Raw genomic sequence first — 27,183 nt, 5'->3', positions numbered from 1 at the left:
GTTGTACAGTGGAACCCCGATATAACGATATTCCCGATATAACGATGAATATGTTATGTCCCGGCAAAAGTAAAATGTATGGGACGGAACCCCGATATAACGATTCCTCGATATAAAGATATAATTTTACTGCCCCCTTGGCATATCGTTATATCGGGGTTCCACTGTAATTATTTACAACACGGATAAAATTAAACGAGAGGCAGCGGTTATGACTTCTATCTACATTTTAATTTGCTTATTTACACAAACACAAATTTGATGATGTGAAATTAAAATATGCTTATTCCCGTGTTCATCTTGGCATTACTAGCTATTGAAACTCAGTTATATTTGATAGCCCGTGGACGCAGTTGTCTGGCCACTATGTTCCTTGTGGAATCTTGCTCGGTTTTCACATCCCGGCTTCCCTGTAAACATTCAAAATAACACGATTAGCTACATCGTTAAATGTTTATAGCAAACAACAATAATAACAAATCACTTTCACTTGTTCCATACCCTGGGGGTTTGGAGAGGAGGGATAGTCGTTAGGTCATCACTATCAATTTTGTGACCAGCTCACTCCACTTTTCCCTGTTCTTAATCGCTCTTTGGGAGTTAGCGAACTGCAGGTTATTCCCGGTCAAAATGTTCGACTTAACAAGTATTTTTAATTGCGCGAAAATACATCAAGCTCAAAAGCAATTGCCTGATCTTGGTGTGGGTGAAAACTGTTTAAGTCCCGCAAAAGCGTTAATGGGGTTACCACCCTTGACAGAAAGACGAAATTCGAATCCAAGATTTTCAACGCCTGAACCGGGAAGTAACTTCACCTCGTAAATAACAAATAACTCACTGTGACTGTCGCCGGAGACAACAAAGCTGCTACTGCAGAAGGTTTCTGGAATAGCTTCCTCCGCTTTTTCGTCGTGGATTGACTCGCCTTTGGAGGAATGTTTTCTGTTTCTTCCATTGACTGAGCCGAGTCTTTGTCGTTTTCTTCACCTGATACAACAAAACAAGAAGAAAAATTCCATTAAGCTTACTGCAATCAGTGTGCGTAGTTGCACTACCCACAAGTGGGGGACACTTCGCATAGGAGAACACGAAGTATGCTGCGGCATTAGGTTACCTGGCTCAAGTGGACATCTTACCAAAGATTAGACTTATAACACAGTCACAAAATTACAAATGTTCTGAGTATGACTTTATACCTGCACTGCTTATATTTTCTTGTAAGTCTTTAAACAACTTTTTCTTTTCCGCTACACCTCCAGCTTTAGATGGTTTCGTCTCGTCCTGCAAAGAAAATACAAAAAAAATATTGACATGCATTGCTCTAAAGGACACCGAATAGATATGTGTAGTGCATCGCCAAGTAAGATGAACATTTCTTGGAAGTCCCATTTATGATCATCTTTGATTAAAACTACAGCAGTATGGTGCGAAATCGTGGAAATAGACTGTCCGTACTGTACAATTGCTGCACCCACTCCAGGCGATCGGCTCTTGAGTCCTGCAAATGACCTGGCGTAAGTTTTAACCGGCATACGTTACTCCAGTAAGTAAATTGAAACTAAGGATTAAAACAAGCATTATTACCATCGTTGGCAAAATGTCAACTTTAGCCGCAGGAGTCGTCCGTTTAGATCTGCACGAACTGGATCGGCCAGCTTTTTTGGTCGACGCCCGACTTCGCCTGCAAAGAAAAACAAAATTTATAGGAATTACTCTGTAAAGGCAGACAATGTTTTTTTTTTTCACATCCATTTTAAATCAAACTACAAACCACTCACGTTTTTCGAACTGATCCTGGCGTAAACTCTTCGTCGCTGTCTCCAGTCTTTCGCGCTTTTGAGGCTGATAATTGATTCTTGAGCTGAAACAGAGTACAGGAAAGTAAAAATTAGTAAAAAAATTTAGTTTCCCTGTATTTCTATGGCCGTGACGACCCTGTCTTTTAGTAGCGGTTGAGCGTGCCATTCCATTTTACCCGCCTTTACTAAATCTCACCTGTAAATCTTCCCGCGCAAAATCACCATTCGGGAAAATCAAGCGGCCCTTCCTTAGCCAATCAGCAACTTGAGAGTACTACTGGTATCATTTTTTTAACCCTCCCCCCCCCCCCTCCCCTTCCCCCTTTGGTTTGCGAATCAAAGGACCAAAAACAAATTAGCATAAAGTATTTCCGTAAGCAACACAGAGTGCGTGTAAAAAAGACTTTCAAATTCTCCAGCAGTAGTTACCTCAGCCAGTGTGATCTCGCTACTGTTTCTCTTTAAGGTTTTCTTTTGACTCGATCGTGTAGTAGATGGCTTCTCATCCGTGCTGTCTTTAGTGTCAGGGTCCTAAACACAATAAAGAGAGTTTATAAGTTTAATATTAAAAAAACCCTCCTGAATGATTGAAAGCAAAAGCATACACTTGGGCCCAGAAAACTGTCCACTTTCGAGAGGTGTGCGTTAGCGAATGTTCACATGATACGTGCGATGCTACACAGTCAGCCTCCTCTATTTAATAAAAGGGCAACACCCCTAGGCATACACGAAAACACAATCGTAACCACATACAAACGGAACTTTCGGTATTATATTTCACGCAGAGCGTGTCTACACGAAAGAGATCGCCGTGAAACTGCAAGCACAACTGTCGCCGATTTTCACTTCACCTCTCAATTTTCATTATTTAATGGCATGGAAAAAGACGGATTTAAGGCGGGGCTTACTAGGGTCCTCTAAGTGGACACTCTTTTGGGTCTGAAATATGTCTTCACTGAAGCATGGTGGGGTGGGGGAGGCGCCAGTTGTCGAAAAAACACCAAGACACCTTTCCAAGCGGAGAAATTCAGTTTAAATATCCTTACCGAAGCAGACGAGTCAGTCTTTGATGTTTCAGCCCTCTCAGCAGCCAGCGCCTTTTCCACAGACTCTTTCTCGCTCTTTACTTCTTCCAGACTCTTGTCCCTGTCATCAATCATCCTCTGGTAGTCCCGTTTCGTTCTCCGTAGCTCCTCATCCATCTCTCTCTTCAACTCCTGTCGACACTGCTCTCTCACTGTGGCAAGTTTCACTTCGTACTCTGCCTTTTTAGCCTTGGCCACTTCAAACGCTTCACGCATTGTTTTCATGGTCGTGTCTCTTGAATCATGGGCCTTTCTTATCTCCTCATCTTTCTTTTCCAGCTGCGCTTCAAGAGACAAACGATCCTGCTTTAACTGTCGTATTTCCTCCTCCATTTTCTCCAAGCGCACGTTAACGTTCAACTCGGTTAATTCTTGTTTGCTCGATAAATCTTTCATCTGAGTTTCCAGACGGTTGTTTTCATTGCTTGCGACCAAAGCTTGCTTTTTTAAACAACTGATCTCCTCTTTCTTCATCTCCAGTTCTTTGGTTGTTAGAGCGCACTTTTCTTGCCAGGCTTGCATCTCCGTAATGACTATTTCTATCTCGTTCTGCCGCTCATCAAGGGCCTGGCCTTGCTCTTCTAGCGTGCCATCTTGCTCCTCTAAAGCCTTTTTCAGGTCGGCAATGAGTTCTTTGTCTTTTCCAGCATCTAATTCTAAAGAAAACAAGATTGTGATTCAATAGGTACGTTTGTGCCGTTCGTTCAACTAAATTGTTTGCGGCTTTTAAACAACTGCCTTTAAATCAAAATCAAAGTTATCACAGAGCTACTCAACGCAAACATATGTACGCGGTGCAAAGTGCGCGAAAACGTGTCACCGCCCCCACGAATTTACAAACGTTGGAAACCAAGTAACCAGTTATTTTGTTCCGGGAGTGATGACATGATCTGACAGCATCTTGTTTGGGGCAATTTTTTATTTAATTAAGCGAGTGGAAAACCGTGGATATAATTTAGTTGAAATTTTTCTCGATAATCCGGGTCTTATTATTTGGAATCTACTTATGGTATTTAATCTTGCACAGAAAAATGGTTATCCCATTGTTACAACTCCACTCTCCCCCACCCCCCCCCCCCCGGCCTATATTCATGTAAGTGTATGCATGCCTTTAATACAATATAGCGTAGACGACTCAAAAAATACCTGACTCAACAAAGCGAAGCCTTTCCTCCAAGGAACATTTTTCTTCATTAAGTGCCTTGAGCTGTTCTGTAAGTGTCTTAATCTGCTCCTTCGACTTCTCTTGTTGACCTCTAATTTCTGGTTAAGTTTTTGATTCCTTGTTTTAAGTTTGCTTCACGAAGGTTTTCTTCATGTTTGTCAATAGTTTTGTTTCTTTCCTCGATAGTTTTCTGCATGAACATCATGTCCTGATAGACCTGGAAAGATAAAAGAGAAAATAAAACTAAATAAGCTACGCAATGTTTGCCTGCGTTAGAAGTACATGAACGTTAAATATAGAGGTCACCTGAAACTCAACAAAATGCCAGGAACCCATTGAGATGACGAGGTCACTAACTATTGATACGATGCGAGGTGAATTTAATAAAGTGCAATAAAAAAAGCTTCCGAATTTTTTAAAATAATGTTACTAGAACTAAATCTAGAACTCGTAAAGGTCTTATGCCATAGAATTGAGCGACATTCCTTCTACCTAGATCTCCCCTCCCCCCCTTCTTTAGAACGCCTGATGGCAGGTTACATTCCTTCTGTTTCAACAAACTTTCGGTGACAGTGCGAAGGAATTCCTTAAAACTGTAAAGCACATCGATCTGGAGACCTTAGTTTTCAACGCCTTCAACTACAACCTTTCTGAAAAAACTTTTAAAAACAAAGTAGCTACACAAACTTGTTTAACTAGAAAATCTATAAATGAATGTAAATTCGTAAAAAAAACTCAAAAATGTTTTATATTAAACCCGGAGTTTGACAATTATAATAATTCTACAAAAGCACACCTTATCCAATTCCTGGAACTTTTCTTGATCTGAGGTCTTTATAGCTTCTCTCAGCTCGTTGATTTCCATGACCTTTTGTTCAATTTCTTCGTTCCTTTTCTCCAATCGTGATAGAGCTTCATTTAACTCCTGTTCAAGCTTCTCCTCAGCCTCCTAAAAAAAATATTTATAAAGTAACCCTAGCCCAAACTCAACCGCAGCTTTGTCCCGCGCTTGGTACATTTTCCGCCGGTTTTCTTATTGTAATCGAAGTCTGAATTGTCAGACGGCTTGAGTCTCGTTCTAACCCTTGTCGCCCGCGCCACTCCTCGGCTGACAATTCAGACTATTGTAATTGGCCATTGTCATAACTTTGGTTTTGATGTAAACGGCTCTCTTTTATGAAATTACTCAAAACATTTTAGCGAGTCACCTAGTGTGTATTTTACAACATATTTTGTCAAGTAAATAAAAAAAAAGGGGGAACCTCACCACTCCCATCTGCTCCCACATAAGCCAATTCAGCTCTTTAATACACTAGACTAGACAAAATGATACCTTGGCTCTTTCGCCGCTGTGAAGAAGTTCTTCCTCCAAAGTTTTCACTTTGTTTTCCAGACCAGGCACTATTTCTTTTTCATATCTTTTCACTTCATCTTGAATTCGAGAGGTTGTTTCGTTAGCAGTGAAAGCCTCGTCTTCTAACTCTTGAACTTTTTCTTCAGTGGAAGCTAGCCGCTTTCTCGCCTCATCGAGCTCAGTTGCGGATGAACTCTTTGCGACGCTTAATTCTGTCTTAGCTTCTTGGACAGCTTTTTCTTTTTCTAGCAATCCTCTCTTCTCATTCTCAAGCTGTGTCTGCAGACAGGCGTTTTTCAGATTTTGGGTATCCAATTTTTCTTTCAATGATTTTATTTGCTCCTGTTTCTTCTTTGTGTCTTCTTTAACCTCGTCAAGTTCCGTCCTTGATTCCTGAAGCTCTCTCAAGAACTTGGCGGATTTCTCGTCACCGTCTTTTTTTAGCTTCTCGAGTTCTTGTTTAGCTTCTTCAAGTTTTTCGTCTTTTTTACCCAAGAGTTCTCTGCTTTCGTCTTTTTCTTTATCCGTCTGGACAAGACGACGTCGCAAAGTCTTCAATTCTTCCTTAGCTCTCAAGTTCGGTTCTTTGGGCAGTTTTTCCATTTCGGCCAGAAGCCTCTCTTTCTCAGCTAACGACATCTCCAGTCTTTTAATGTTGTTATTTCTTGCAATAACCTGACTGTTTTTCTTGTCCAAAGCTTTCGTGGACTCTTCTAATTGCTGCTCTAGTTCCGCCAAAGCATCTCCACTCTGAAGCTTTTTCATCTCCTTTTTACACTCTGTCAATTCTGCTTCCAACTCGCTAATCTTTCTTGCACTTTCACTCTTGGCATTTTCCAATTCAACGGCTTTTTCTTTAATTTCTTCTTCCATTTCTTTTATTCTAGCTGCTTGCTTTGTAATTTCTTCGGCATTTCCTTTCTCCAACGCTTCGGAGGCTTGTGTTTGGTAAACTTCACATTGAATCCTCGCCGAGGCTTCGACCTTTTCTTCCAACGCTTTCTTTGTACTTTCCAGCTCGGCTGTCGTCTTTGAATTCTCTTCTTTAACCTTGTTCAGTTCAGTCTCCTTTTCTAAAACCTGCCTTTTCATATCTTCTAACGCAGGCACTTTATCGGACATTTCTCTCGTGGCATCTTCCAATTCCGACACCTTTTCGTTAAACTCTTTCGTCAGCAACTGAATCTGGGAATCTTTTCCTTTGCCCTCAACTGTGATCTTCTCCAATTCAGTTTTTGTGCCGTGCATCTCCTCTTTAGCTGCTTCAAGCTGCTTAGCTAAAGCGGTTATCTCGGCAGCCTTTTCAGCAACAGCTTTCTCCGTCTCTTCAGCCTGCGAATTTCTCTCTAAACTCCGTGCCTCTGTTTCTTCTATCACTTTCTTAAGGGACGAAATAGCTTCGTCTTTGGTGGCCAGGTTTTTCTCCAATTCCTTAGTCTGTGCCTCGGCTTTCTGCAGCTCATCTTTGATTCTTATCATTTCTTCATCGTTATCAAACGCTTGGGCGACAAAACTTCGTTCTCGTGCCAGTTCCTCTCGCGTTGCCTCCAAAGTCCTCACCAACTCTTTCATCATGGAGTCTTTTGTTTCCAACTTCTTCTCCGTGTCGGCCAGTTTCGCCATGGTGACTTCAAGAGCTCCTTTCGTCCGTGACATCTCATCGTGATCTGTCATCACTTTGGGCGCTGCTTTCGCCTTTTCTAGTTCAGCAGTAAGGTGCTTCAAGGCTGCATCCTGCATTGGAAAGACAAAACAGCATAAAAACCACATAAAGAATAAAATGTCGGTGCTGGTTGACGTTTATCCTGGGTAATTTGCCATCAAATTTATTATCGCGCGCTCAATCCCTCCACGTCTGAGATTCGCAAAAAATCCAACAGATGAGGTAGCTGTTAAGAAATATGTGTATTGTTTCGGATTGGTTGTTATTTGCGCGCGAAAACTCGAAACCGAGTAATAACCAATCAGAGACACGACACCGAGCTCTGTGAAGCTTCGTCATCACTATGGAATTTTCAGGACGAATCTCAGAAGTGGAGTGGAGGAAAAATTAAGCCCGCGAAGAAAGAGAAAGTTATGTTTATTACAAATGCTGTAGTCTAAAGACCTTTCTGAGCCACTTGTTATTCTGTTGTATTCATGCTAATCTGACCGCCATGCCTCGTTAGCATGTGCAAAAAACAAAACAAATTTCAATCTGAAGCGAGGCTTAGGGGGACAGATTAGCACGAACACAAGAGAATTAACAAATGGCTGAGAAAAGTCTATAGCTTAAATTTAACGTGTGTTAGGTCTTGATTGGTTTACGCTGTAACCAATCAGAACAGTGTCCCCGTCAATTCAGCCAATCAATGCTTAGTTTGTAATCATACGAACTTTCGCGCACTTTTTTGTTACTTCTCCCTTCCTAGCGGAATGGAATCTCCATACAAACTGAACAAAGAAACAAACAAGAAAGCAAGCAAGCAAACAAAGAAACAAAAAACAACCCAAACAAGGCGTGTTGTTTGTGGTTACCCAGGAGAACCTGCACGGGACTGAGAAATAGCCAAAGGTCGACCCTGTTACACGACACAATTTTTCATGTGTTTTGTCTCGTGCATAATTTGTCAGTTACATGGTGAAATTTTTTTTGCAGGTTGGATTTATGTCAAGCTGATGAATGATCTCGTATTCGACTATGGGACTCACTCACTGAAGTAGTTGCGTAGCTGCACGTTCATAGTTTCTCGTCAAACCCACCTGTTTCTTAATGCAAGCTTCCTCTTCGTCAAGAGCTGCTTTCAGTTTACTAATCTCAGCTTCCTTCTCGGTAAACGCCTCTCCAGCTTCTTCAAGCATCTGTTTGAGCACCGTGACTTCCTCATTAGCGTCATTTAAGTGAGTCTGCAGCTCAAGCACGGCCTCGGATTGAGCAGTCTCCTCTGTTCTGCTTTCTTTCAACTGTTTCACTTCTTGTCGGAGCTCGGCGATCTTTGCGTTCAGTTCACTTATAAGTTGTTGTTTCTCCTGAAAATAGAGAATGAAATTGTTCTTCGTGCATAGCTTATCATGATGTTTATTATCATGAGAGTAGAATTCGTTCTTTGTCATCCTCAGAGACCCAGGGGCAGTTGGCAAGGCGAGGTAAAGTCGAAATTGCAGGGGAAGAAAATCGGCGAAGAAAAATTGTAACGAAGGCGAGGAGCCCCTCGGAAAAGAGTCATACCACGTTAGTTCCAAACAGCTCTCTGACTGTTACCCCGCTCTTTGACTTTCCCTCGCCCGGCCCCGCTTACTGCCACTGGGTCTCCGAGGATGGCCCAATTTACTCACTCGAACTTTGGTCTGCTCTGCGTGTAAAAACACACTTGGTACCCATTCCTCGTCGTCCTCCACAACTCGTTCAATCCGGGCTCTTTTCCTGGTCTTTTTGACTGACTGCGTCAGCAATTCGATCCTGCGATCACACTTTTCCTCGACAGCGGTGACCTCCATTTTAACGCGTTCACTGCAAAATTTACGTGCATTTGCAAACTTAGTTTTTGATGATGGCCTTGACCTTACGCTTAAAGATGTATCGCTCACCGAACAAACTTTTTTCTCTAATCAAAGTCATAGCTATTGCAATTTTTCTTGGACAATTCTGTCCAAGTGGGAAAAACCCAAAGAGGTTAACCCTATGTGAAGTACGAACCCGTCAAACAAGACCAGACCACAACACCGGGAACTCCGTGCCCTACTCTTTTCGATAAGAGTGTGGGTTCTTTTCCGTCCCTTGCTGACCGTATAACAGTGAAACACTGACTGAAGATACAGGGAACGGGGCGTACGATTTATCGTCCTTATCCGAGAAGACTAGAATATCTATCCATTTGCAGATGTCATTGCAAAGGCAGAATTTGTTCTCCTTAGCTCTTATAAGACCCTGAGTTTTGGTCCGGTCTCGGAGTCGAACCCGAGACCTCCTGCACAACAGTCCGGCGCTCTACCAACTGAGCTAACCCGTCGGCGGTTCTGGGCTCTTAAAACGCTCTTCTTTCGTTATGTTCGCTTATAACATTCAACCATTAGGGTTAGGGTCTGGCGTGCCTCGTTTTACCTGTAGGCTTTCTCAATTGAGACAAGCTGTTCAGCCATCTCCAGACACACTTCTTCTCGTATCTTTACTTCTAATGTCTGCATCTTGCGTTTCTCTTCGATTAACTTTTCTTGTAGAGCTTTTACTAAGTCCATAAGTTGCTGCAAGTACCGAAAGAGGAGGAAAGTTAGATTACGGCGACAACGCGGGGAATGCGCAGTTTTGCTAAAAAAGGTGTTAATTTAAACTACGCGACTTTCGAACTCTTCAGAAGCAGTAATCTCATGAAACTATAACTAAATGCACGAAAAGAAAGTTTATTGTTGGGGAAACAGCCGTACATACAAGTCTCCAAGTTGCGAGAGCGAATTGATCCGACTGAACCAATCAGATAAAAGCCCTTACCCCTCCCCGCCGCGGCAGCACATTTTACACACCTGCTGATAGGCACCAGGCTCTCCAGTTCCTATTTCACCTTCTTCATTCTCTTCGTCCTCCTCCACCAGTGGAGCGTCATCTGGAGGGGCTGGCGTGCAGAGCGCTCCATTGGCCCATGGTACAGACATCCTTGTTGGTTTGGAGCGTGGTGTTGGTGCCAAAGCGCGGGGTTTCTTGGACGGTGGAGGTAAATCAACTGGTTTTGAAACCCTAGTGGTAACCTGAAAATAAAGAAAGGGGGGAATATTTTTTTTTTTTTTTTCTTTTTTTTTTTTTATAAAACGGAAACAAAAAAAAAAAAAAAACTCCTCGGTTAACATGCATACGAAGTACCTTATTCTTACTAATTTTCCCGCGTACTTAATTTCGTGAAAATTCGGGAGCCGAATTTCGCGAGTATTAATTTTCGCGATTGCAAGAAAAATTACAGCAAAACTGTATTAAATTTCGAAATTTTGTCAGTGTTTTATGGATCAGTCGTCAAAGACTGAGGATCTACTGGAAATATACAAAGGTGTGGCTCAATGTAACCTATAAGAAGCCTGTGCAAACGGAAACTTTGGTGAGTGTACTAAAGAGGTTTTGGCCAATTTACAAGCTGAAGAAAACAATAATCAAAGGAAGGGTTTGTTAGTCGAAAACAAGACCGAAAGATATTTTCAAGGGTAGATAGTTGCAGTTTTAAACATTTAAAATATCAATTGTTTTGGTATATAATATTGTATTAATTTTCGCGTGTTTAAATTTCGCGCAATGATTTTTTCGCGCGTATTAAATTTCGAGGAAATTTTAAATTTTTTTAAAAATAAATACAAAAAAAAAAAATATTCGGAATCTAAATAATGAAAATAAAATTTATTTTATTTTTATATTTTTTTTTTTTTCCTCCTTTATTTTTTTTTAATTTTTTTTTTTATTTTTTTTTTTATAAATATTGTTCTGTATAGTGTACCATATAAAATTTTTATTTAATAATGGTGACATTCGTCCCAAAAAAATACTTTTAGCGTTGATATTAAATTTCGAGATTATTAATTTAATACCGCAAATTCCTCACCTTTTTGGCGATAGCTGAGAACTTCATGACATGGAAGGTCTCGTCAAACATGGAAGCACACATGTTGACATTTACTATCATGGACGCGCGGCCTTTACCGCAGAAAAATCCCTGGAACAAGCGCGTCAGTTTACTCTCACGGAATGGAATGATGAGGGGTTGAGTCCTACAAGAACAAAATCATGTTTAGGCTGTATATTATAGCAACTTGACAAACGTCCGAGCTGAACCGGGTTTTTTTTGTGACTAACAACGTACCCAGACGTTACTCACTTCTCGAGGGTTGAGAAGATTTGGATACGGGATTCTTTCGTGACTTTCGTAAAAGGCAACTTTAGGCCCGGGCTAACGGGCTGAAAAAACCTCCTGTAATCGCATTCAAATTTCAGCCCCGGCTAAAAAGTGAGCTTAGGGATGCGCAGTGATGGTTTTCAACGAAAGAGAATGAGGGCGGCCAATCCGCCATGATAATTTTTCAGTTTTCAAAGTGTTTAAGCCGGGCTGAAATTCGAAAACAAAATTCCACCGCCAAACTGGGCTGGAATTTGCCATGTAATCATGTTAATCATGCCCTTAGTGTCTTATACATCACTTACGGGTTTCTCTGATTATATCGCAGATATTCAAGGCATTTTCCAAGAGTCATCAATGAAGTATTGATGTTTCCAGCTTCTTTAAGTCTGTCTCCCTTGCTCTGCGTTTTGGAATAACGCTCAGAGCCCGCAAGATCCACAAACGAAAGTCTGCAAAATAAATGAAGATATATTAGTTTAGTGTTTCTCTGAGTGTTCTGTAAGTGATGGGAAAGGAGATTTATCATTATTTCATTTCTTATTTGCAGAGCATAGGGATACTGCGAGGAAAATTTAGCTAACAGAGTACCGGTAATAGCAGAGGAAACAAATATTCTTAATGAACATAACATGACTAAAAATCCCAACTGGCAGGAGGCAGACCAGTTTGCTATATACAAAGAGTGACCGTGAATTTGAACTCGGGACGACCGAAAACAAATCCAGCTAGTGGCAGGGTGGAGGTTTCGAACCCTGGACCTCTGGGTTACAACAACAGCGCCCTTTTCGGCCACGCTGTCTCCCTTGTGTCCACTTATAGCATAGGAATGGCTCATTACATGTACACATGATTTTGGGTGTGTTCCTTTGCAACCGATAGATCCACACTGGCTTATGGATTTATCAGTTCCTTTGATGCACCATGATCCGAGTGATCTTGGATCATTGATCCTGGTCCAGGTCATCCCAAAGAATGGACCTTTTATTACATCACATGGCTTGATACACTGTAGCTACATGTCTATACAGTTAACACATAAGGCTTCTATAAAAGATTCGGTCAGTCACATGGATGTAGAAACAATTATGTGAAAAACTGTGACAAAAGGTTTTTCCCTACAGGTAAATTACCTACCTACTGACTCGTGCAACATGAGGATCTTCAACATCCACAACTCGCAGAACCTTCACGCTGAAGATACAGTGGCTGAAGAGTAAAGCAAATATATTGTCAAGTCTCCAGACAGAATAACAGTTTAATAATACACTATTAACATGTTAAACCAAATTTTAACTGTACTAGTATTTACCTTCGACTTGAGCACTGGTTCAACTTTGTTGATGCTATTCTTTGATTCTTTTGCCCAATCTTAAGAATCTGAAAAAAAAAATCATTTACTATAATTATATTTTTTTGCATTAAGATTATTATTAAATTAAATATTGAATGAAGAAGAAATGGAAGGATAGGAAATGGACTGAAGGAAGCAAGAATTACAAAATGGTGTTTCTTACCTTGTATGCTTCATCAGCATTAGAAACATAAATGTCTCTCAATCCTGAAAATAAAACAGATTTATTAGAACTTATGTGTAATATTTGTCAAACCTGGTTTTTATTCATCAATTCTGAAAAATGCTTTACGTGTGTGCCTTATTTCAAACTTGTACAAATTAATTGAAAAAGCAACGGGAGGAACTGTACAGTACCAGCCAGAACAGAACATTTCAGCAAACCCAACTGCTTTACACTCAGTCTGTAAAATGTTGTTAGACTAAGAGAAAGCGACTCCACTTTATAACCATCTTCAGAGACAGAACTCAGCAAGCATGAGAAAGCAAGAGTTTGTCTTTTCCAAGCAGTGAAGGATGCACGGGGTACACTTTAATGTCTTTTTGATGCACTCCAAACTCTTAAGCCCTGGCCAAACGGCAAGGCAAGTTGAACTTGTGTACAGACTTACATTGGCTGGCCCAACAGACTCAAAAAAAGTTTACTCCCAAGTGCATGCAAGTTGTCAAAAAGCCATTTCAATGCTACTGTGCGTGCTGCACTTGAATTTAACAGCAAGACTTGTGTTGCGGATGCCAAACGGTGAAAAACTTGCATTGTCTTGCATGTAAATTTGATCTTGACCAAAGTGAGTGCAAGTCAATGCTAGTGCCAAGTGGATGCGAGTAGATGCAAGTTTTCAACTTGCGTCCACTTGAGTTTCCGTTGGGCCAGGCCTTTAGAATAGAACTACATTTGTATCAATCTGTTAATCAAAAGAACCGCTGTTGAGGAATAAACTCACCTTTAATGTAGGGGTTTCCATTTGTATCATCACCAAGTCTGAGTGTAGTCCTCTTTTTGCCCTTACCTGTTGGACATGGTTCCAACAAGTCATAGATTGTTTCATTGTAGATTTCAGCAAAAGAAACCCAAACTGAAAATTTCACTGGTCCTTGGGCATCCACATTGATCGTGGTGTCATCTGCTACTCTGGAGATATTTTCATCAATATCCATCGATGGGTGATCTGCAATCACAGTTAAACTAAAATTAATTTTATTCTATTAGGACATCCTGACGACTGTCAAACAACACGTTGGTCAGTTAGTGGGGCGAAACGAAGGAATAAATTAGGCAGAAATTGTAGCAACAAAAACTACTAACTGCCCCTGGGTCTCCGAGGATGGACAGCATTATGACAGCAAGAGCAATATTCTGCTGGGAGTTCAATGTTTTCTATACCCCTACCCACCCCTCCTTCTTCTCTAGATGGAGAGATGGTCATATTAATTATGAATAAGAAAACAGTCAAGTTCCTTTCACAACATGTATAAAGTTACCCGTCCACAGCATAAACTTTGTTACTGTTTTGTGAAAATGTGTTACTTGCATGTAAATTAGTCTAGTTGGAAATAAGCCCCTTTCTCTAATAAGCCTTTGTCTCTATTAAGTCCTCCACCCTCCCCACCTGTAAAGGTCTTTAGATGGCTCTCTCCACCTGAGGGGAAAATGGGGGGGGGGGGGGGATCAATAGAACTTTTATGGCAAGTTTTGTTTCCAAACATAAAAAGAACACCTATTATGTGAACTACTTGCAGAACTTCCTTCAGAATATGGGCCCCCACTTATCTTTTTATGAAAATTTCAAAATCAAAAGTTATTAATAAAACTAATTATGGACACCCAAATAGAAATTTCAGTTACCTTCATGTTCTCCCTCCTGACTCTTGCAGTTGATTGTGTTATGTAGAGCTGATTCATCAGCGCAGCTGGCCTTTGACAATTCAGCAGTGGAATCTTGGTCCAGTTTCAGAAGAGCATTGATGTCAAAAGTCTAAAAGGCACAAAAGATTGCTGTCAACAATAAATTATCCCTGCTGAAGTTTGGTGGAAAACGAATGAACAGTTTTTTTCTAGTAATTTTGGTTGGTAATTTAACGGCTACATTTAAGGTTTTAAAGAACCCTTTTGTCCTTGTTGGTACAAACCAATAAAAAATTCAAAACTAGAAATTCAAAAAGAAAAACAGTATCTGGAAACCAAATTATAAACACTTTGAACACTATTTCAATCTTTTGGTTGGTTTGCTGATTTTTGAAAGACAATTAGCACTATCCAATGGGCATTCCAACCGTTTTTTGCAGGGAAATGGTAAACACATCACCTCATACAACTGTATCGGCATAAGTTGAGGGAAGTATGTGCAGGTTCCAGATATTTTCCATACCCACACTACCACATGGAAGGTCACTGGAAATGTAAAGGGAGAGGGGAATCTCAAAAGTGAAATATTTTAAAAAGAAAGTACAAAGCTGAAATGGAAATTCCAAAGCGGTGGGGTGGGGGGGGGGGGGGGGGAGGGTTAAACCCAAGAAACCTTCCATGGTGTGGGTATTGATATTAATTTTTCTAAAACAGCACAATTTTTTTGGCAGAGGCGTACACCCTAAGAAGATCCAAACATGTTAAGGAGTGGTCATTATTTATGGGGAGGGGAGGGGTTGGTGAATGGGAGGCAACATCAGAAACTTTTTATGCCCCCACCCCCTTTAGGATCAAGCAAACTTTTTTAGCCCCCCCCCCCACCCGCAATCAACAGAGGATCAAAAACTAAGTGACCAACAAATGGTCACTTTGCCGCTGACTGAGCTACTTGAATACTTAAATTAAAAACCTGCTCAGCATCAAAAAGACATCATGTAAATGATTTACTGATTCATCAAAGAAATAGAAATACTTTGTAAGATTTTTTTGGACACCTCATTCGACTACATGTAGCTAAACTGTTACTGATATTTTATTGATAATCTAGATCCATAGAGGGTAGCCAAACCCTTAGTTAAACCTGACAACAACAAAAACAATAGGTAAAATGATAATCTGTCACAAGTGTGAGACAAAGAAAAAATCTGAGAATTGAACCCATGGCCTCCCAGATACCAATTGTGAAATGGTGACTTAAAGAAGCGGGTGTGAGGTGACCCTCTAAATGGGAGTGTCATCAACCCATATCAGATTAACTAGATAGAGATTGATAGAAAAACGTTGATAGGACATTGTAAATAAGCCAATAGTAGCAATTTGACCAGTCATTTGTCAATGTGTTTATACCTTAGCCAGAGTTTTATTTACAGAGAGGTTTCCCTTTGCATTACTAGAAATGGACATCAGGTGGTTGTCAACCAAACTTTTTTGACCCCCCCATAAGGGATGCGAAAACTTTTTTGTCCTCCATTTACAGGCGATCAAACTTCCCCCCCCCCTCCCATTCTCCAACCCCCCACTCCCCATAAATAATGACCACTCCCTTAGATTAGCCATGGGCAACACTCTCAATAAAATACAGCCCCTGGTCCTCCAAGAATTTTTATGAGAGTCATTTCATTCCCTTCTTGGGAGAAGAAACTTTTGATAAAGCTAAATACCCCTCTCATTTCAAGACATGATCACTATGAGAAAATCTATAAACAATGCAAGATAAAGCAAACCTCTTTATCGAGAGATGAAAGCAAAGCATTTTTGTATTCATTCTCTCTGTGTTCCTCGTCATCTGTGAGTCTTGTTACATCTGTGCAGAATCTTGGCTTAAGATTCATCCTATTATAATGCTTTCCCTCAATACTGTTAAACAACACGTCAAGACTTCTTGGGAGTACTCCACCATCCTTAGGGGTCCCCTGTATTGTGTATGTCTGAAATGCACAATCAGGACAAATTACACAATTATTTTATCATTGTATTGCAGTAGTTACTGTTCTGTAAAACTATTGCTTTACTTGATTCAGTTCAGTTTTAAACAATTTGCAGCGAATTAGGCTTGGGTTCATTCAAAGATGTGCAAAAAAAAATGATTTGGGGTGTATGTGGTTTTGATTCAATTTTGATTTCAAAGCTTGAGTATTTCTGATTTTGAAAACTGTGCCCTTTATACTTTTTCTACATCCACAACATTGTAAAAGTAATAAACAACGCGAACTGAAATTACTGAATCAAGATTCGCCTGATTGAGCCGCGAGCTCGTTAATTCAGAACGTTTTTCGGAATTTTATGCCCCGAGTGTGAGCGATTACCTTTCGGCGAAAGGTAACGTTAACACTTACACTCGGGGCATAAAATCACCCAGTTTAAACTCTGTTACTATAGTTTTTTATATAAGCTTGAATATTAAGTGTTTTAAAGCGACATTTTATCCTTGATCTCTGGTTAATTTCAGTAAAGCTTACACACATCAAAGCTCACATGTACTCGTTATCGCTCACCTTTCCTGAGTTCGTTACTCCGTACGTGAAGACCAAACAATTTTGCCCGTGAATAAAATCAGTCACCAAGGGCAGTGTTGTTTCATCAAAGAACGCTTTTTGCGTTGTTTCTTCGTCGAACACATTGGTGAACGAAAATCGATGCGAAATCTCGCCGCCAGCTCGAGTGCTGTTTTTGAATGCAAATGATTCCTTCGGAGCGTTCATCAAAACGCTTGTACGGCTCTCTTTTTCAACACATTGTTGATTTTCATTTGCCTCAATTTCTTCGTTACTAAAAGGGCGGACTCGCAAATAAGCTTTCATGTATTCTCGCCCAGAACTTTCCGAGGATGTCTTCTTTGCGGGAGCGTCAAATTCGTCGAAGAGATTTTTGCGAATGTCGGCATCGTTGTGGATTGGATGGTCGATTTGACTCTCGTCTAGGTCTTCTTCGCCGTCCGAAACACAGTTATGTTGCTGTTCAGACATTGCTTTCCAGCTCACAACAAATCCTAACGAATACGATGGATAAATGCGACAATCTTTAGCAAAGAAATTTGTACTAACAATCTCGACATCAACAGAAATGAAGGCACACTTTCGAAATTGCCACTCCGTTGATTTCACTTCCTTCTGATTGGTTCATTAGGAAGCGCCGCTGGTCAGACTGAACCGCTGGCGCGTGATCGGCGGGCAAGTTTGATCTTGCTCGGTTTTGGCGGGGAAAATAAATTCTTACCTTTTCTTCTTTTCCTTGAACAAAAATATAAGAAATATCTTTTAGAGGACAGAGAGGAGCAAAAATCCATTTTGGAAATATTCGTTACTTAAAAAGAGAGAAAGTGAACTTGGCATATTAGCATAACCTGGGAACAGGCTCCCGGGTGGGGTTTCCGCGAGCGAAGCGAGTGGAGTTGATTGATTGATTGATTGATTGATTGATTGGAACTAAACTGAACTTGAAAACTGAACGGGTTAATTGCGGAGAGAGCTTCTTGTTTATACGAATGACTCGTGAATATTGTCTGTCAGTTCTTCTATCGGTATCTTCAAAACAAGGGTTGGAATCTGACTTTTTCTCTGTAGTTTCGAAACTCAGAGAAAAGGACCAGAATCTACTACATTAGTAACCCTGCAAGGTGGCGTACAGGGTGTTCTCTTCCGTTTCTCTATCACATGATATATATAATATTTCTTCAAAAGTACCAGTATAAAGAACACTCGCTTCAGTGGGTTTATCTAGGAGAAAGAAACTGTGAAATTTTATCTTTGATTTGGAGCTATTGTTTTTCTGCTTCATATTCTTTACGGTTCTTAACCTGCGATCAGGCCCCGGGGGGGGTACTTGACCTAAGTTTAGGTATAGGGGTGCCGCTGGAGGTTTGAAACCCTGACCCTGTTTAGGACAATAAAAACTTAAAATGCCTACCCTGTGTAGGACAACACCCCCTATTCTAAGACCCTATTTAGGACAAAGGACAACATCAACAATCATTTACGCTTTATGGTGATTGCGTCCCATACGCGATGTTTGAAGCATTGAAATACAAAAACGCCTATCCGGCCGAATAAAATAATGCTTTTTATTGAAGCAAAAGCGAAAACAATGTAAATACATGGACGACAGTCTTGCAGCCATACCCTGTCTAGGACAGCTTCAGGCCCTGTTTAGGACAGAGGAGCTTGAAATTATATACCCTGTTCAGGACCGGAGGAGTAAAAAACCATACCCTATCCAGCGGCACGTCCCCGTATAGGCCATATAGGGGAGTGCCCCCCCCGGGGATCAGGCTTTCTTGTTTTACTACACCGCCGCGAGAAAAATAACGCCTGATCGCAGGTTATACGGTTCTTTGTTATCCCGGGTTCGTTATCTTGGTAGTTCTTTGTTTTACGTCACTGGTGAGTTTCACAGGTTCTTACACCAGGTTCAGTGAGCAAGACAACCGCAAGTAGTTTTATACAAGATCAACCGCACACAGGACAAGAGCATTATTTTTCCCCGACTTCATCTTGCTTTAAGTTGTCACAAACGTATTTTTTTATCCTCCAATAGCCTGCGTGGCCGGCGTTCAAAGGGGAAGAAGAAGGGCAGTTCGAAGGTGAAGCGCATCGCGCTCGAACTCCCCTTCTCGGCCTTCACCTTCCCCTTTGAACGCCGGCCACGCAGGCTAATCCTCCAAGGGAAACGAGAAATCAGGGGTAAAATTACAGCATCGACTTCGTGAAGCAAATCCAAGGGAAACAACTTTTGGTTGGAGTTTATTGGGAGGTTGAGAGAAATCGAGGCTTCTAGAAACCGGGTTCTACCATCCTTGTTTCTTTGTTTTCGACCCGTTTAACAAATGTAATACAATCAAAGGGCTTGGTGTATTACGGAGGTGAAAAGTGTTTAAAAAGTATTATGGAGGTGTCTGTACTATATTAAAGAGATAGACTTCCGTTCACCAGTGTGGATTTTGGTCTTTTCTGGGCTAAGAGAACTGCTGAGGAGGTGTTCGTATAATACACGTGTCCCTAAACAGAGGTTTGACTGTAGTTCTGGGAGAGCAAACGTTTGCTTGTTGGGTGGAACTGGGTATGGCTCTCACGGCCTTTTTCCAGATTTTATTGGGTGCAGCAGGCATAAGTCGCATAAGGAAAGCTTCTTTGCATGCGAAGGACATATAACAGAAAAGCGGACTTCAAGGCTGATCTATTGAAGTGACTTTAATTCCTTAGATTGGTCAGTATGAATGGTTTCAAATCCACATATTTTCAACTTAATTTCTTTGTACTCCAGTGCTATTTATACCACTTAGGCCATTTACCTATTTAGGCCATCTAAAGGCTTATCCTTGAAAAGAAAAAGAGAGCCAATTAGAAATTTGCGCTAAAAACACAAAAATACTGACCGTGCAAAGTCCTTTAGATAACAGGCGGTTCTTTCAAGCACTAAGTCTTCCATAAAATAAGAGGAGAAAACCACACTATAATGTTCTAATTGTGAATACAATCTTTAGAGTCCTCGCTTGATATTTAATTTGAAGCACTGTACTCGTAACTTGACTCGATTTCGAGTTTGTCGAGCTCAATTCCATTCAAGAAAACTTGGCTTTAGAAAAGTCCATCTCTGGATGTTGCTCCATAAACCTGATGAAAAGAAACAAATGTACTACAGTAAACACTCTCACTCCAAAGACGTTTCTTTTTTTTTTCAAGCTATCAAGTGAACAAGACTGAAGCACAAAGCATGAGCGACCCCCTGCCCCCCCCCCCCCCTACACACACACACCCATAACCAACACCCAGTTGCAATCGCCCTCGTTCAAATCCCCTGCAATTTGTATTTTGCTTGTGCACTCTCGACAAACTTTCAAGAAAAATCAAGGGTCTGTGGACGGACTAAAGTAAACACTTTATTATTTCTGGTGTGCTGAACCTGTGACTACCTATCTACAAGCTATAATAATAATAATTAGAAGCATTAGAATAATTAACAAGCTATAATAATAATTGTACTTCCTTAAAGATAAGACATGGAGAGGTGGGAAAAGACTTGAAACCCTCTAAATATTTTCTGGGTGAATAATCTGCTCACAGGGTTCTATTTTCTCAACTGCATAAGGCTTAAAACACTTCAGCATGGTTGTACACTGGCATATCTGTAAGAAATGTACTCACTTTTTAAGGACATCTTGCTTTTTCTGTTCTTCAGAGGTGGGTAATCCCATCTACAAGAGAAAAAGAGTATGTTATTATTGTCCAAGCAAGATTAAATACAAGTTTTTCTTAAATACTAGTCGTCATGTTTTTCAATCGAATTTTTCAATGAACTCCGTACTTATTTTACTTGATAATTCCATGATTACAACAACAAAAATTTGAATTATAGATCATTTTTGTTGATCATTTTAAAATAAAGCTAGCGAAAGAAGCAGAGAACAACGTTTTGCCATGCTCATGAAAGCATTGTCAAAATCAATGTGCGAGAAAAAAAATTACTCAACCCTTACACCAAGATACTCACTGCTTTTTGTCTTTGGTCGAACATCATTTTTTCTACCATCCCTCTTGTCTCCTCGTCTAAATCACCAAGCTTAAAGAAAAACCAAAAGTGTGTCATACTGTATGGAAAATACTGTATGTGTTGTTGCTGTTTTGTTAATATACAGGGTTAACAGAAAAGCAAAGTCTGCATTTAGTGATTTAGTAGCATGAAGCATTTAGCAGTATACTGTTTCTACTCCTGCTCCCCCCCCCCCCACCCCTCCCATGCTAGATGGGTTTCTCAGCATTTATACTCCTGGGAATTCCTGGATAAAGAGAAGCATTGAGGGAAAAAATGTCTTGCCAAAAACACAAGGCAAGGGCTCTGATGAAAGGCTTACACTTAAAACATCAGTTTTGCCAAATCCCTTGCACTGACCAAGCACAACAGTTTCTTTAGAAACTAACAACTTTGTTCTTGATTCAGTCCAGCACACTTATCATTATATAGGGGCACAACACATCCACTACCTGGGGTACAGGAGTTCATTAACTGTGGTATGTGTGAACAGAGTACAGTGCCCTGGCAGCAATATTTCTCACCTTTGAATTCTCTGGCTGAACCTTTTTAGTGTTAATCTCTGGATCTGTTGTTATTAATTTCGACCACCACTCCATCTTATTAACCTGACATGAAAAACACAATATATATAAGGTCAATTTAATGACAATTAGCCAGGTTTCAGCCATGCCAACTGAAGTCACCTGCTCTGTCAGAGATTTGGTGTCTATTGTATAGCAAGTTCAATGATAAGGAGTGCTTCTTCTGCACATGGACTGAATAATAATGCTAGCTCCATTGCCGGTCACACCTGGCATTTTTGTCAGGTTATACTAATTGTTCGCAGTCATCCATTTATTCAAACACTGTAAGATAAACATCTTGCCCAAGAATACAGTTCAGTGACCTTGGTCAGTACTCAGACTTAAATCTCTTAGAGTCCAAAATACTGATAAGTAGGTTCCTGTCTCCCCCATATAAACCCCACCATTGCTGACTTGTAATCATTCTCTTTGCTAAGCTTTACCTTGGTTTATAAATGTTACTCAAATATATCAAGACATACCTTTTCTAGTGAGACAACAACATCTTTTTGATCCTGCAACACCCATGAACACTCTTCAATTTTAACCTGATGGAAAAATAATAAAAAGTCAATGTAAATGAGTTTGCCAAAAATTATTTCCCCCAGAACGCTCTTGAGATCAAAAGAAATTCAAAAGTAAATTAAAACAAATGCAAATTGAGTTTAGTTACCTTCTTTGGAAGCTCTCCGTCGACAATGGGAGGATGTCCTTTCAAGCCAACCTTTAAATGCTGCAAAGAATAAAAGAGGAAACTAGCATTACTGACAAAAAACTTTTTTACAAAAAAATGAAAGGATCATTTGGCAAGGATTACCTCAAGCACAAGTCTAGCAATCCTCTTAACCGAAACATTGATCAGCAAATTTTCCCTTGGGACAGCAATACACATGGAGAGTTAAGAAGTTGATCACCATTTCAGGAAATAAAATAAAATTTCTCCCACTAGTACAGACGAATATTAAACAAGAGATGTACTGTATATGTATGACAACAGGGCTTGAAAAAAAACTTGAATTATAGCTTGCCCTCTGGAAGGTACCTCTCAAATTTAGCTTGCTTAGGGCAATTTCATGCTTCTTTTAGCTTACTTTTCAGTATGATTTAGTTGGCAAACAGCTTGACCACCCCCCCCCCCCCCCCTTGCCCCTTGGGCAAGTAAGAAGGAGAAGTAACTCGCCCTAAACAAAAATCTAGTTGTCGCTGATGACTGGACCGCACCTTTTTCGAGCCCTGGACAAGAACGCTAAACACACTTACATTTTGCTGTATATCCACAACTACATCTCTTCCTTTTACTTTAAAACTGACATTCAAAGGAATCCTGACCTAATATTTAAACAGAAAAGAAAAACAATGCTAAATGACACATCTGAAGAAATTAATGTCTGTTAATTGGAAGCTTTAATCAGTCAGCATTGTCAGATCTTATCAGCTTGACGATCATCACTTCTTCTAGTACATGAAATAGTTGAAGAAGCTCAATGATTACACTGTTTACATCATTCTACACTGACTGAAACTCCTATCAAAATTAAATACCAGTTATATATGTTTCACATGAACACTTGTATTGTACATGTGAGCTCTCTCTCTCTTTTTTTGAATTTGCACGTTCACCTTTTTGTACATGTGCCCTGACAGCAGTACATGGTTTTCTTAAGATGTACAAAAATTACTAAAATAAGCACTCTTTAAAAAACTCATTAACAATTCATAAAGAAAATACAAAAGAAATTAATGTTTAATGAGTGTCTTTATATCTGATAAAGACACGGCTAAACTTTACGTCCAATTGTCTTGGCCAAAATAAACCCAAATCTAAATATTAGTGCAAGAATGAGTTGATCTACATCAGAAAATTTTTAAGCCGTTTAATAAATTCGCAGTTCGTGTTTTATCAAGTCTAAAACGCTCGGCTGCACCTCGTGTTTTACATTTGATAAAACACTGCTGCTCATTAATAATTTAAACATTACATAACATCCTCCAGCAATACATTAATACCGTAAAATTCCGGTTATAAGCCCTGGGCTTATACAACTTTGTAAGGGGTTTTGTGTGGGCTTATAAATGGGGGGCTTTTATCCAAGAGCGCTTATAAGCGGAACAAAAAAACATTTCAAATAAGCTACGGGAGTGTTGATCGAAATACGTTTTTAAGTTAAAAACACATAATAAAGCAACATTTAGCCCTGTTCAGTACTGCCATCTGGCAGAGGGAGGCTTATAATCGGATGTATTTTTTTGTTTCCAGGTAGTTGGGCCTATAATCGGGACGCCTTATAAGCAGGGGGGCTTATAACCGGAATTTACGGTATTCCCCTAAACCTTTTAACCAAGTAACATTCCAGCATTGATTAATTTATTACTACCAAAATATCAAACATCTCACCTCCACTTCCTGTAATGTCTGAAATAAAAAAAAAATGGCAAGTCACATTTCAACTAACATTGTGTAGTTCCATAAAATATCCATACCTCCCCCATGAAAGGGATTTTTTAAAAGAACCCCCCACCCCTCTGGAAATTCCAGTTAAATTTTATTACATTTCTTTAAAATGTTTGGTCGTTGAGACCCCACACCCCCCAGGAAATTTCCAATTTCTTCTGTGGGGGGAGTATGGATATTTTCTGGAACAACACATTATACATGTACATGACCAACCCCTTTAAAGAAAGTATTACATGTATTCATTGTAGATTTGTCCACTTTTCAGGTTTTTATTTGCCTTAAGCAGTTGTTAGAATTTGCACCCTTTGCCCTGTCAATACTAGTAGTACAATCAAGATAAAAATGATCTCATTTCATTTAGAATTTGGCAAATCATTAGTCAGGTAACTACATGTGCACTAAATCAAGTGAGTGAATCCTACAACTTTTTCAAAACTCACTTGTATCCATTTATAGTTTGGAAGATCAGCTCCATTGCCAGAGTTTGGTTTCATTTTTCCTTTTGCGTCTTCGTCTTCTTCTTCATCTGAGGCATCATCTTTGGCAGGCTAACAGAACAACAGAAAAAAGTTAATTTTAATTAAATATTTATTTGAATTATTTTTTTGGGTTGGTCACAACAGGGTCACGGTCACACTGTGATGCTGTTTTATATTTTTTGACAAACTAGTTTTATAAATGCAAATACCGGTAACTGCGATAAAATTTCCAGTGATAAATTGAAATCCAAAGAGATATGGATTTTTTTTCAGGCTACATATATGAAAGACAAAGCAATTAACAGCTCAGATGAGAAGTTGTACTCACCTCACCATTATCAGTCTTTTTATCATCATTATCTGTATTTTTTACTTCTGTTTCTTTTTTTTCCTTCTCTTTCTTTTTCGCCTCTTCTTTCTTTATTCTCTCAGCCTCTTCATCTGTCACTTCTTGGATCTTGGCTTCTGGTTTTTCTTTAGCTTCCTTTTTAGCTTTTGCTGCTTTCAAAGCCTCTGCTTCTTTTCTTTCTTTTTCTTTTTTCTGAAAAAAAGACAAAATTGCAAATCAAACAGTTTTGAGCTGTATATCCTGGCATATAAAATCTAATACCATAATGGATAAAAACATTCAGCAGGTAGTTTAAGTCCTTTCCAATCCTGGCGCACTCTCAGAAGCAAGATGATATATTGATGCCAGCATTTGATGTCAGCTTCTGTACAAAGTGTACAGTCTATACAGTGATCTTTAGGTTTCAATAGGGATCCTCTCCGTTTCTTAAAGAAAATTAATAAATTCTTTATCAGTTTGTACAGGTTTGGTGATTTTGTTTCAGACTCTTTGAAAAAGTCAGTAACAATACTATTTTTCAAGTTTGTATGCTATTATTACCATCAGTTGCATAAAGCATGAACATATCATGAAAAAATATATCTGAGTATTTATAAAAAATTGCATGATTCATCACCAGACATTTGAAGTTTGTACAAGCTTGTACAACAGAGTTGGTAACATTTTATTAAGTTATCAAAATGTTTTCAATAAGTATGACAAACTTTCAAACCAGGATCAAATTTCCTAGACAAAGAAACTCCTTGCTTGAATTTTCATGCATACTTATAATATTTTATTGCAAATATTTTGACAAATTATTCAATAAGACAATACCATCTGACTGTGTTGTACATTTTGTGGATGAAAGTTCGCATCATCATCTGCCAAACCTCAAATGTTTGATGACTAATCATGTAATTTTTGACACTCGCACAAATTATGTTTTTTCAAGTTGTGTTCACACTTCTTCTGATGCAATTGATGGTCTAAAATTCCAATTCCAACAAACCTCTTCAATTTTTTTCTGATGTTCTCTAAACTTGCTTAACACTATTTTCTCAGCATCTGCTTTCCCTGCTCCAATAAAAAAGTCTGTCTTCCTTTCCAGAAATCCAAAGAATACATCCAACAACTGCCAAGAAAATTCGCTGTTAGTTACAGTAAGGTAAGATAAGTCTGTGTCCGAGCTTATCCCAGTCGGAGCTTATCTCTGTTTCTGTAGCATTAAGCGACTAGGAGTGTTGCTACTCCCCCCTGGATGGGATGCCAGTCTATCGCAGGGGTTACCCCCAGCAGAAAATTTGGGTGGAGAGAGGCACTGTGAGAGTAAAGTGTCTTGCTGAAGAAAAAAATGCAGTGCCCCGGCCAGGTCTTGAACCTGGACTGCTCGATCCAGCGTCCAGCACACTAACCATTAGGCCACTGCGCCTCCCACTGTTGGTTACAGTACAAGTTAAAAAAGTGTGTTCTATATAACTTGTATATAATTACAAATGTAAAGTTATTGTGCTGGAACAAAAAACTTGAATCAACTATAAGATAAATAAACTACAAACCCTTAAAGTATTGTTTTATCTACCATCTGATTGGCCAGTCAGGGAACAGTTTATATAGCATATACTGTATGTCAAAGTCAAATCAAAGTATTCACACTTTGGCATGTAAAAGTTAAATCATACTTTTTGGAGCGACACAGAAGCACTATTATAAATCTGGCGTCTTATGGAAAAGCACACTTTATGAATCTAATTCCTGTAATAAAACACTTACAGCAAAATAAAAAGCACCTAAGCTTCCTTAACAAACTGAATTCCTTAACTTGAAAACGGCAAGTTTGTGCAAACATTTTCTTTGCCAAGCTAGCTTGACAAAGCAGAACTGTCTGTTACTGGAGAAATTGCATTAGCAAATTCTACAAAATTGTAAAATAAGAGCTTTAAGGTAAATTTAAATCTCAAAATTTGCCCTAGAACTGAAACTTTGTCTACTTGCAAACTGAAAGTGAAATCAGTTGAAGCAGAAACCCATAAGGGTTGGTTGAAGCTAGTCTGCTTTTTGTACCTCAGCAATCCCTCCTTCGCACTGCTGTGCAATCGCGAGCAACATTCCATCAAAACGCTCTGAATGTGCGTCAGCCATGTTCTTTTCGACAAGGAAAACGCCTTCTTCCAAAATAAAGTCCCAATTTGCGGTACAAAACTGTTTAAACTGCTGGAAATAGAGTGTCAAGTGAAATCTCCTGGCATGAAAAACTCGTGCTTTCGGAAGGTACTTCATGTATGGGACGACTTTTGTTACTCACACCAATAACCGCTGTA

At 39.6% G+C, this 27,183-nt stretch overlaps 2 protein-coding genes across 3 annotated transcripts; both read right to left on the bottom strand.

Moving 5' to 3' along the window:
• Positions 1-209: 209 nt before the first annotated feature.
• Positions 210-17,590, bottom strand: LOC144658621 (uncharacterized). Its single transcript, XM_078519081.1, has 24 exons — positions 17,005-17,590; positions 16,234-16,437; positions 14,450-14,579; positions 13,548-13,772; positions 12,767-12,810; positions 12,562-12,629; positions 12,387-12,458; positions 11,555-11,701; positions 10,959-11,124; positions 9,901-10,122; positions 9,485-9,624; positions 8,719-8,893; positions 8,146-8,412; positions 5,383-7,137; positions 4,846-4,998; positions 4,174-4,266; positions 4,031-4,136; positions 2,846-3,534; positions 2,229-2,330; positions 1,779-1,861; positions 1,585-1,681; positions 1,197-1,281; positions 845-987; positions 210-410 (listed from the first exon to the last, which is right to left on the bottom strand). The coding sequence occupies exons 1-24, from the start codon at positions 17,473-17,475 to the stop codon at positions 324-326; spliced, it is 5,724 nt and encodes a 1,907-aa protein (XP_078375207.1). The 5' UTR covers positions 17,476-17,590; the 3' UTR covers positions 210-323.
• A 2,087-nt stretch (positions 17,591-19,677) lies between these two features.
• Positions 19,678-27,129, bottom strand: LOC144658599 (nuclear migration protein nudC-like). Of its 2 annotated transcripts, XM_078519047.1 has the most exons (12): positions 26,927-27,129; positions 25,875-25,997; positions 24,863-25,075; positions 24,496-24,603; positions 23,996-24,013; positions 22,861-22,929; positions 22,274-22,333; positions 22,083-22,148; positions 21,559-21,642; positions 20,996-21,064; positions 20,650-20,699; positions 19,678-20,118 (listed from the first exon to the last, which is right to left on the bottom strand). In XM_078519047.1, exons 1-12 carry the CDS (start codon positions 27,002-27,004, stop codon positions 20,067-20,069), a joined length of 990 nt encoding a protein of 329 aa, XP_078375173.1. In that variant the 5' UTR covers positions 27,005-27,129; the 3' UTR covers positions 19,678-20,066. The 2 variants fall into 2 exon arrangements, with proteins under 2 accessions (XP_078375173.1, XP_078375174.1); XM_078519048.1 differs by lacking the exon at positions 23,996-24,013 and having other exon boundaries at positions 24,478-24,603.
• Positions 27,130-27,183: the final 54 nt, after the last annotated feature.

This window comes from Oculina patagonica, chromosome 6, assembly GCF_052425735.1.
Source record: "Oculina patagonica isolate OP01 chromosome 6, crgOcupat, whole genome shotgun sequence".
In the NCBI taxonomy this organism is placed as follows: Eukaryota; Metazoa; Cnidaria; class Anthozoa; order Scleractinia; family Oculinidae; genus Oculina; species Oculina patagonica.
This window is presented reverse-complemented; position numbering and strand designations above follow the sequence as displayed.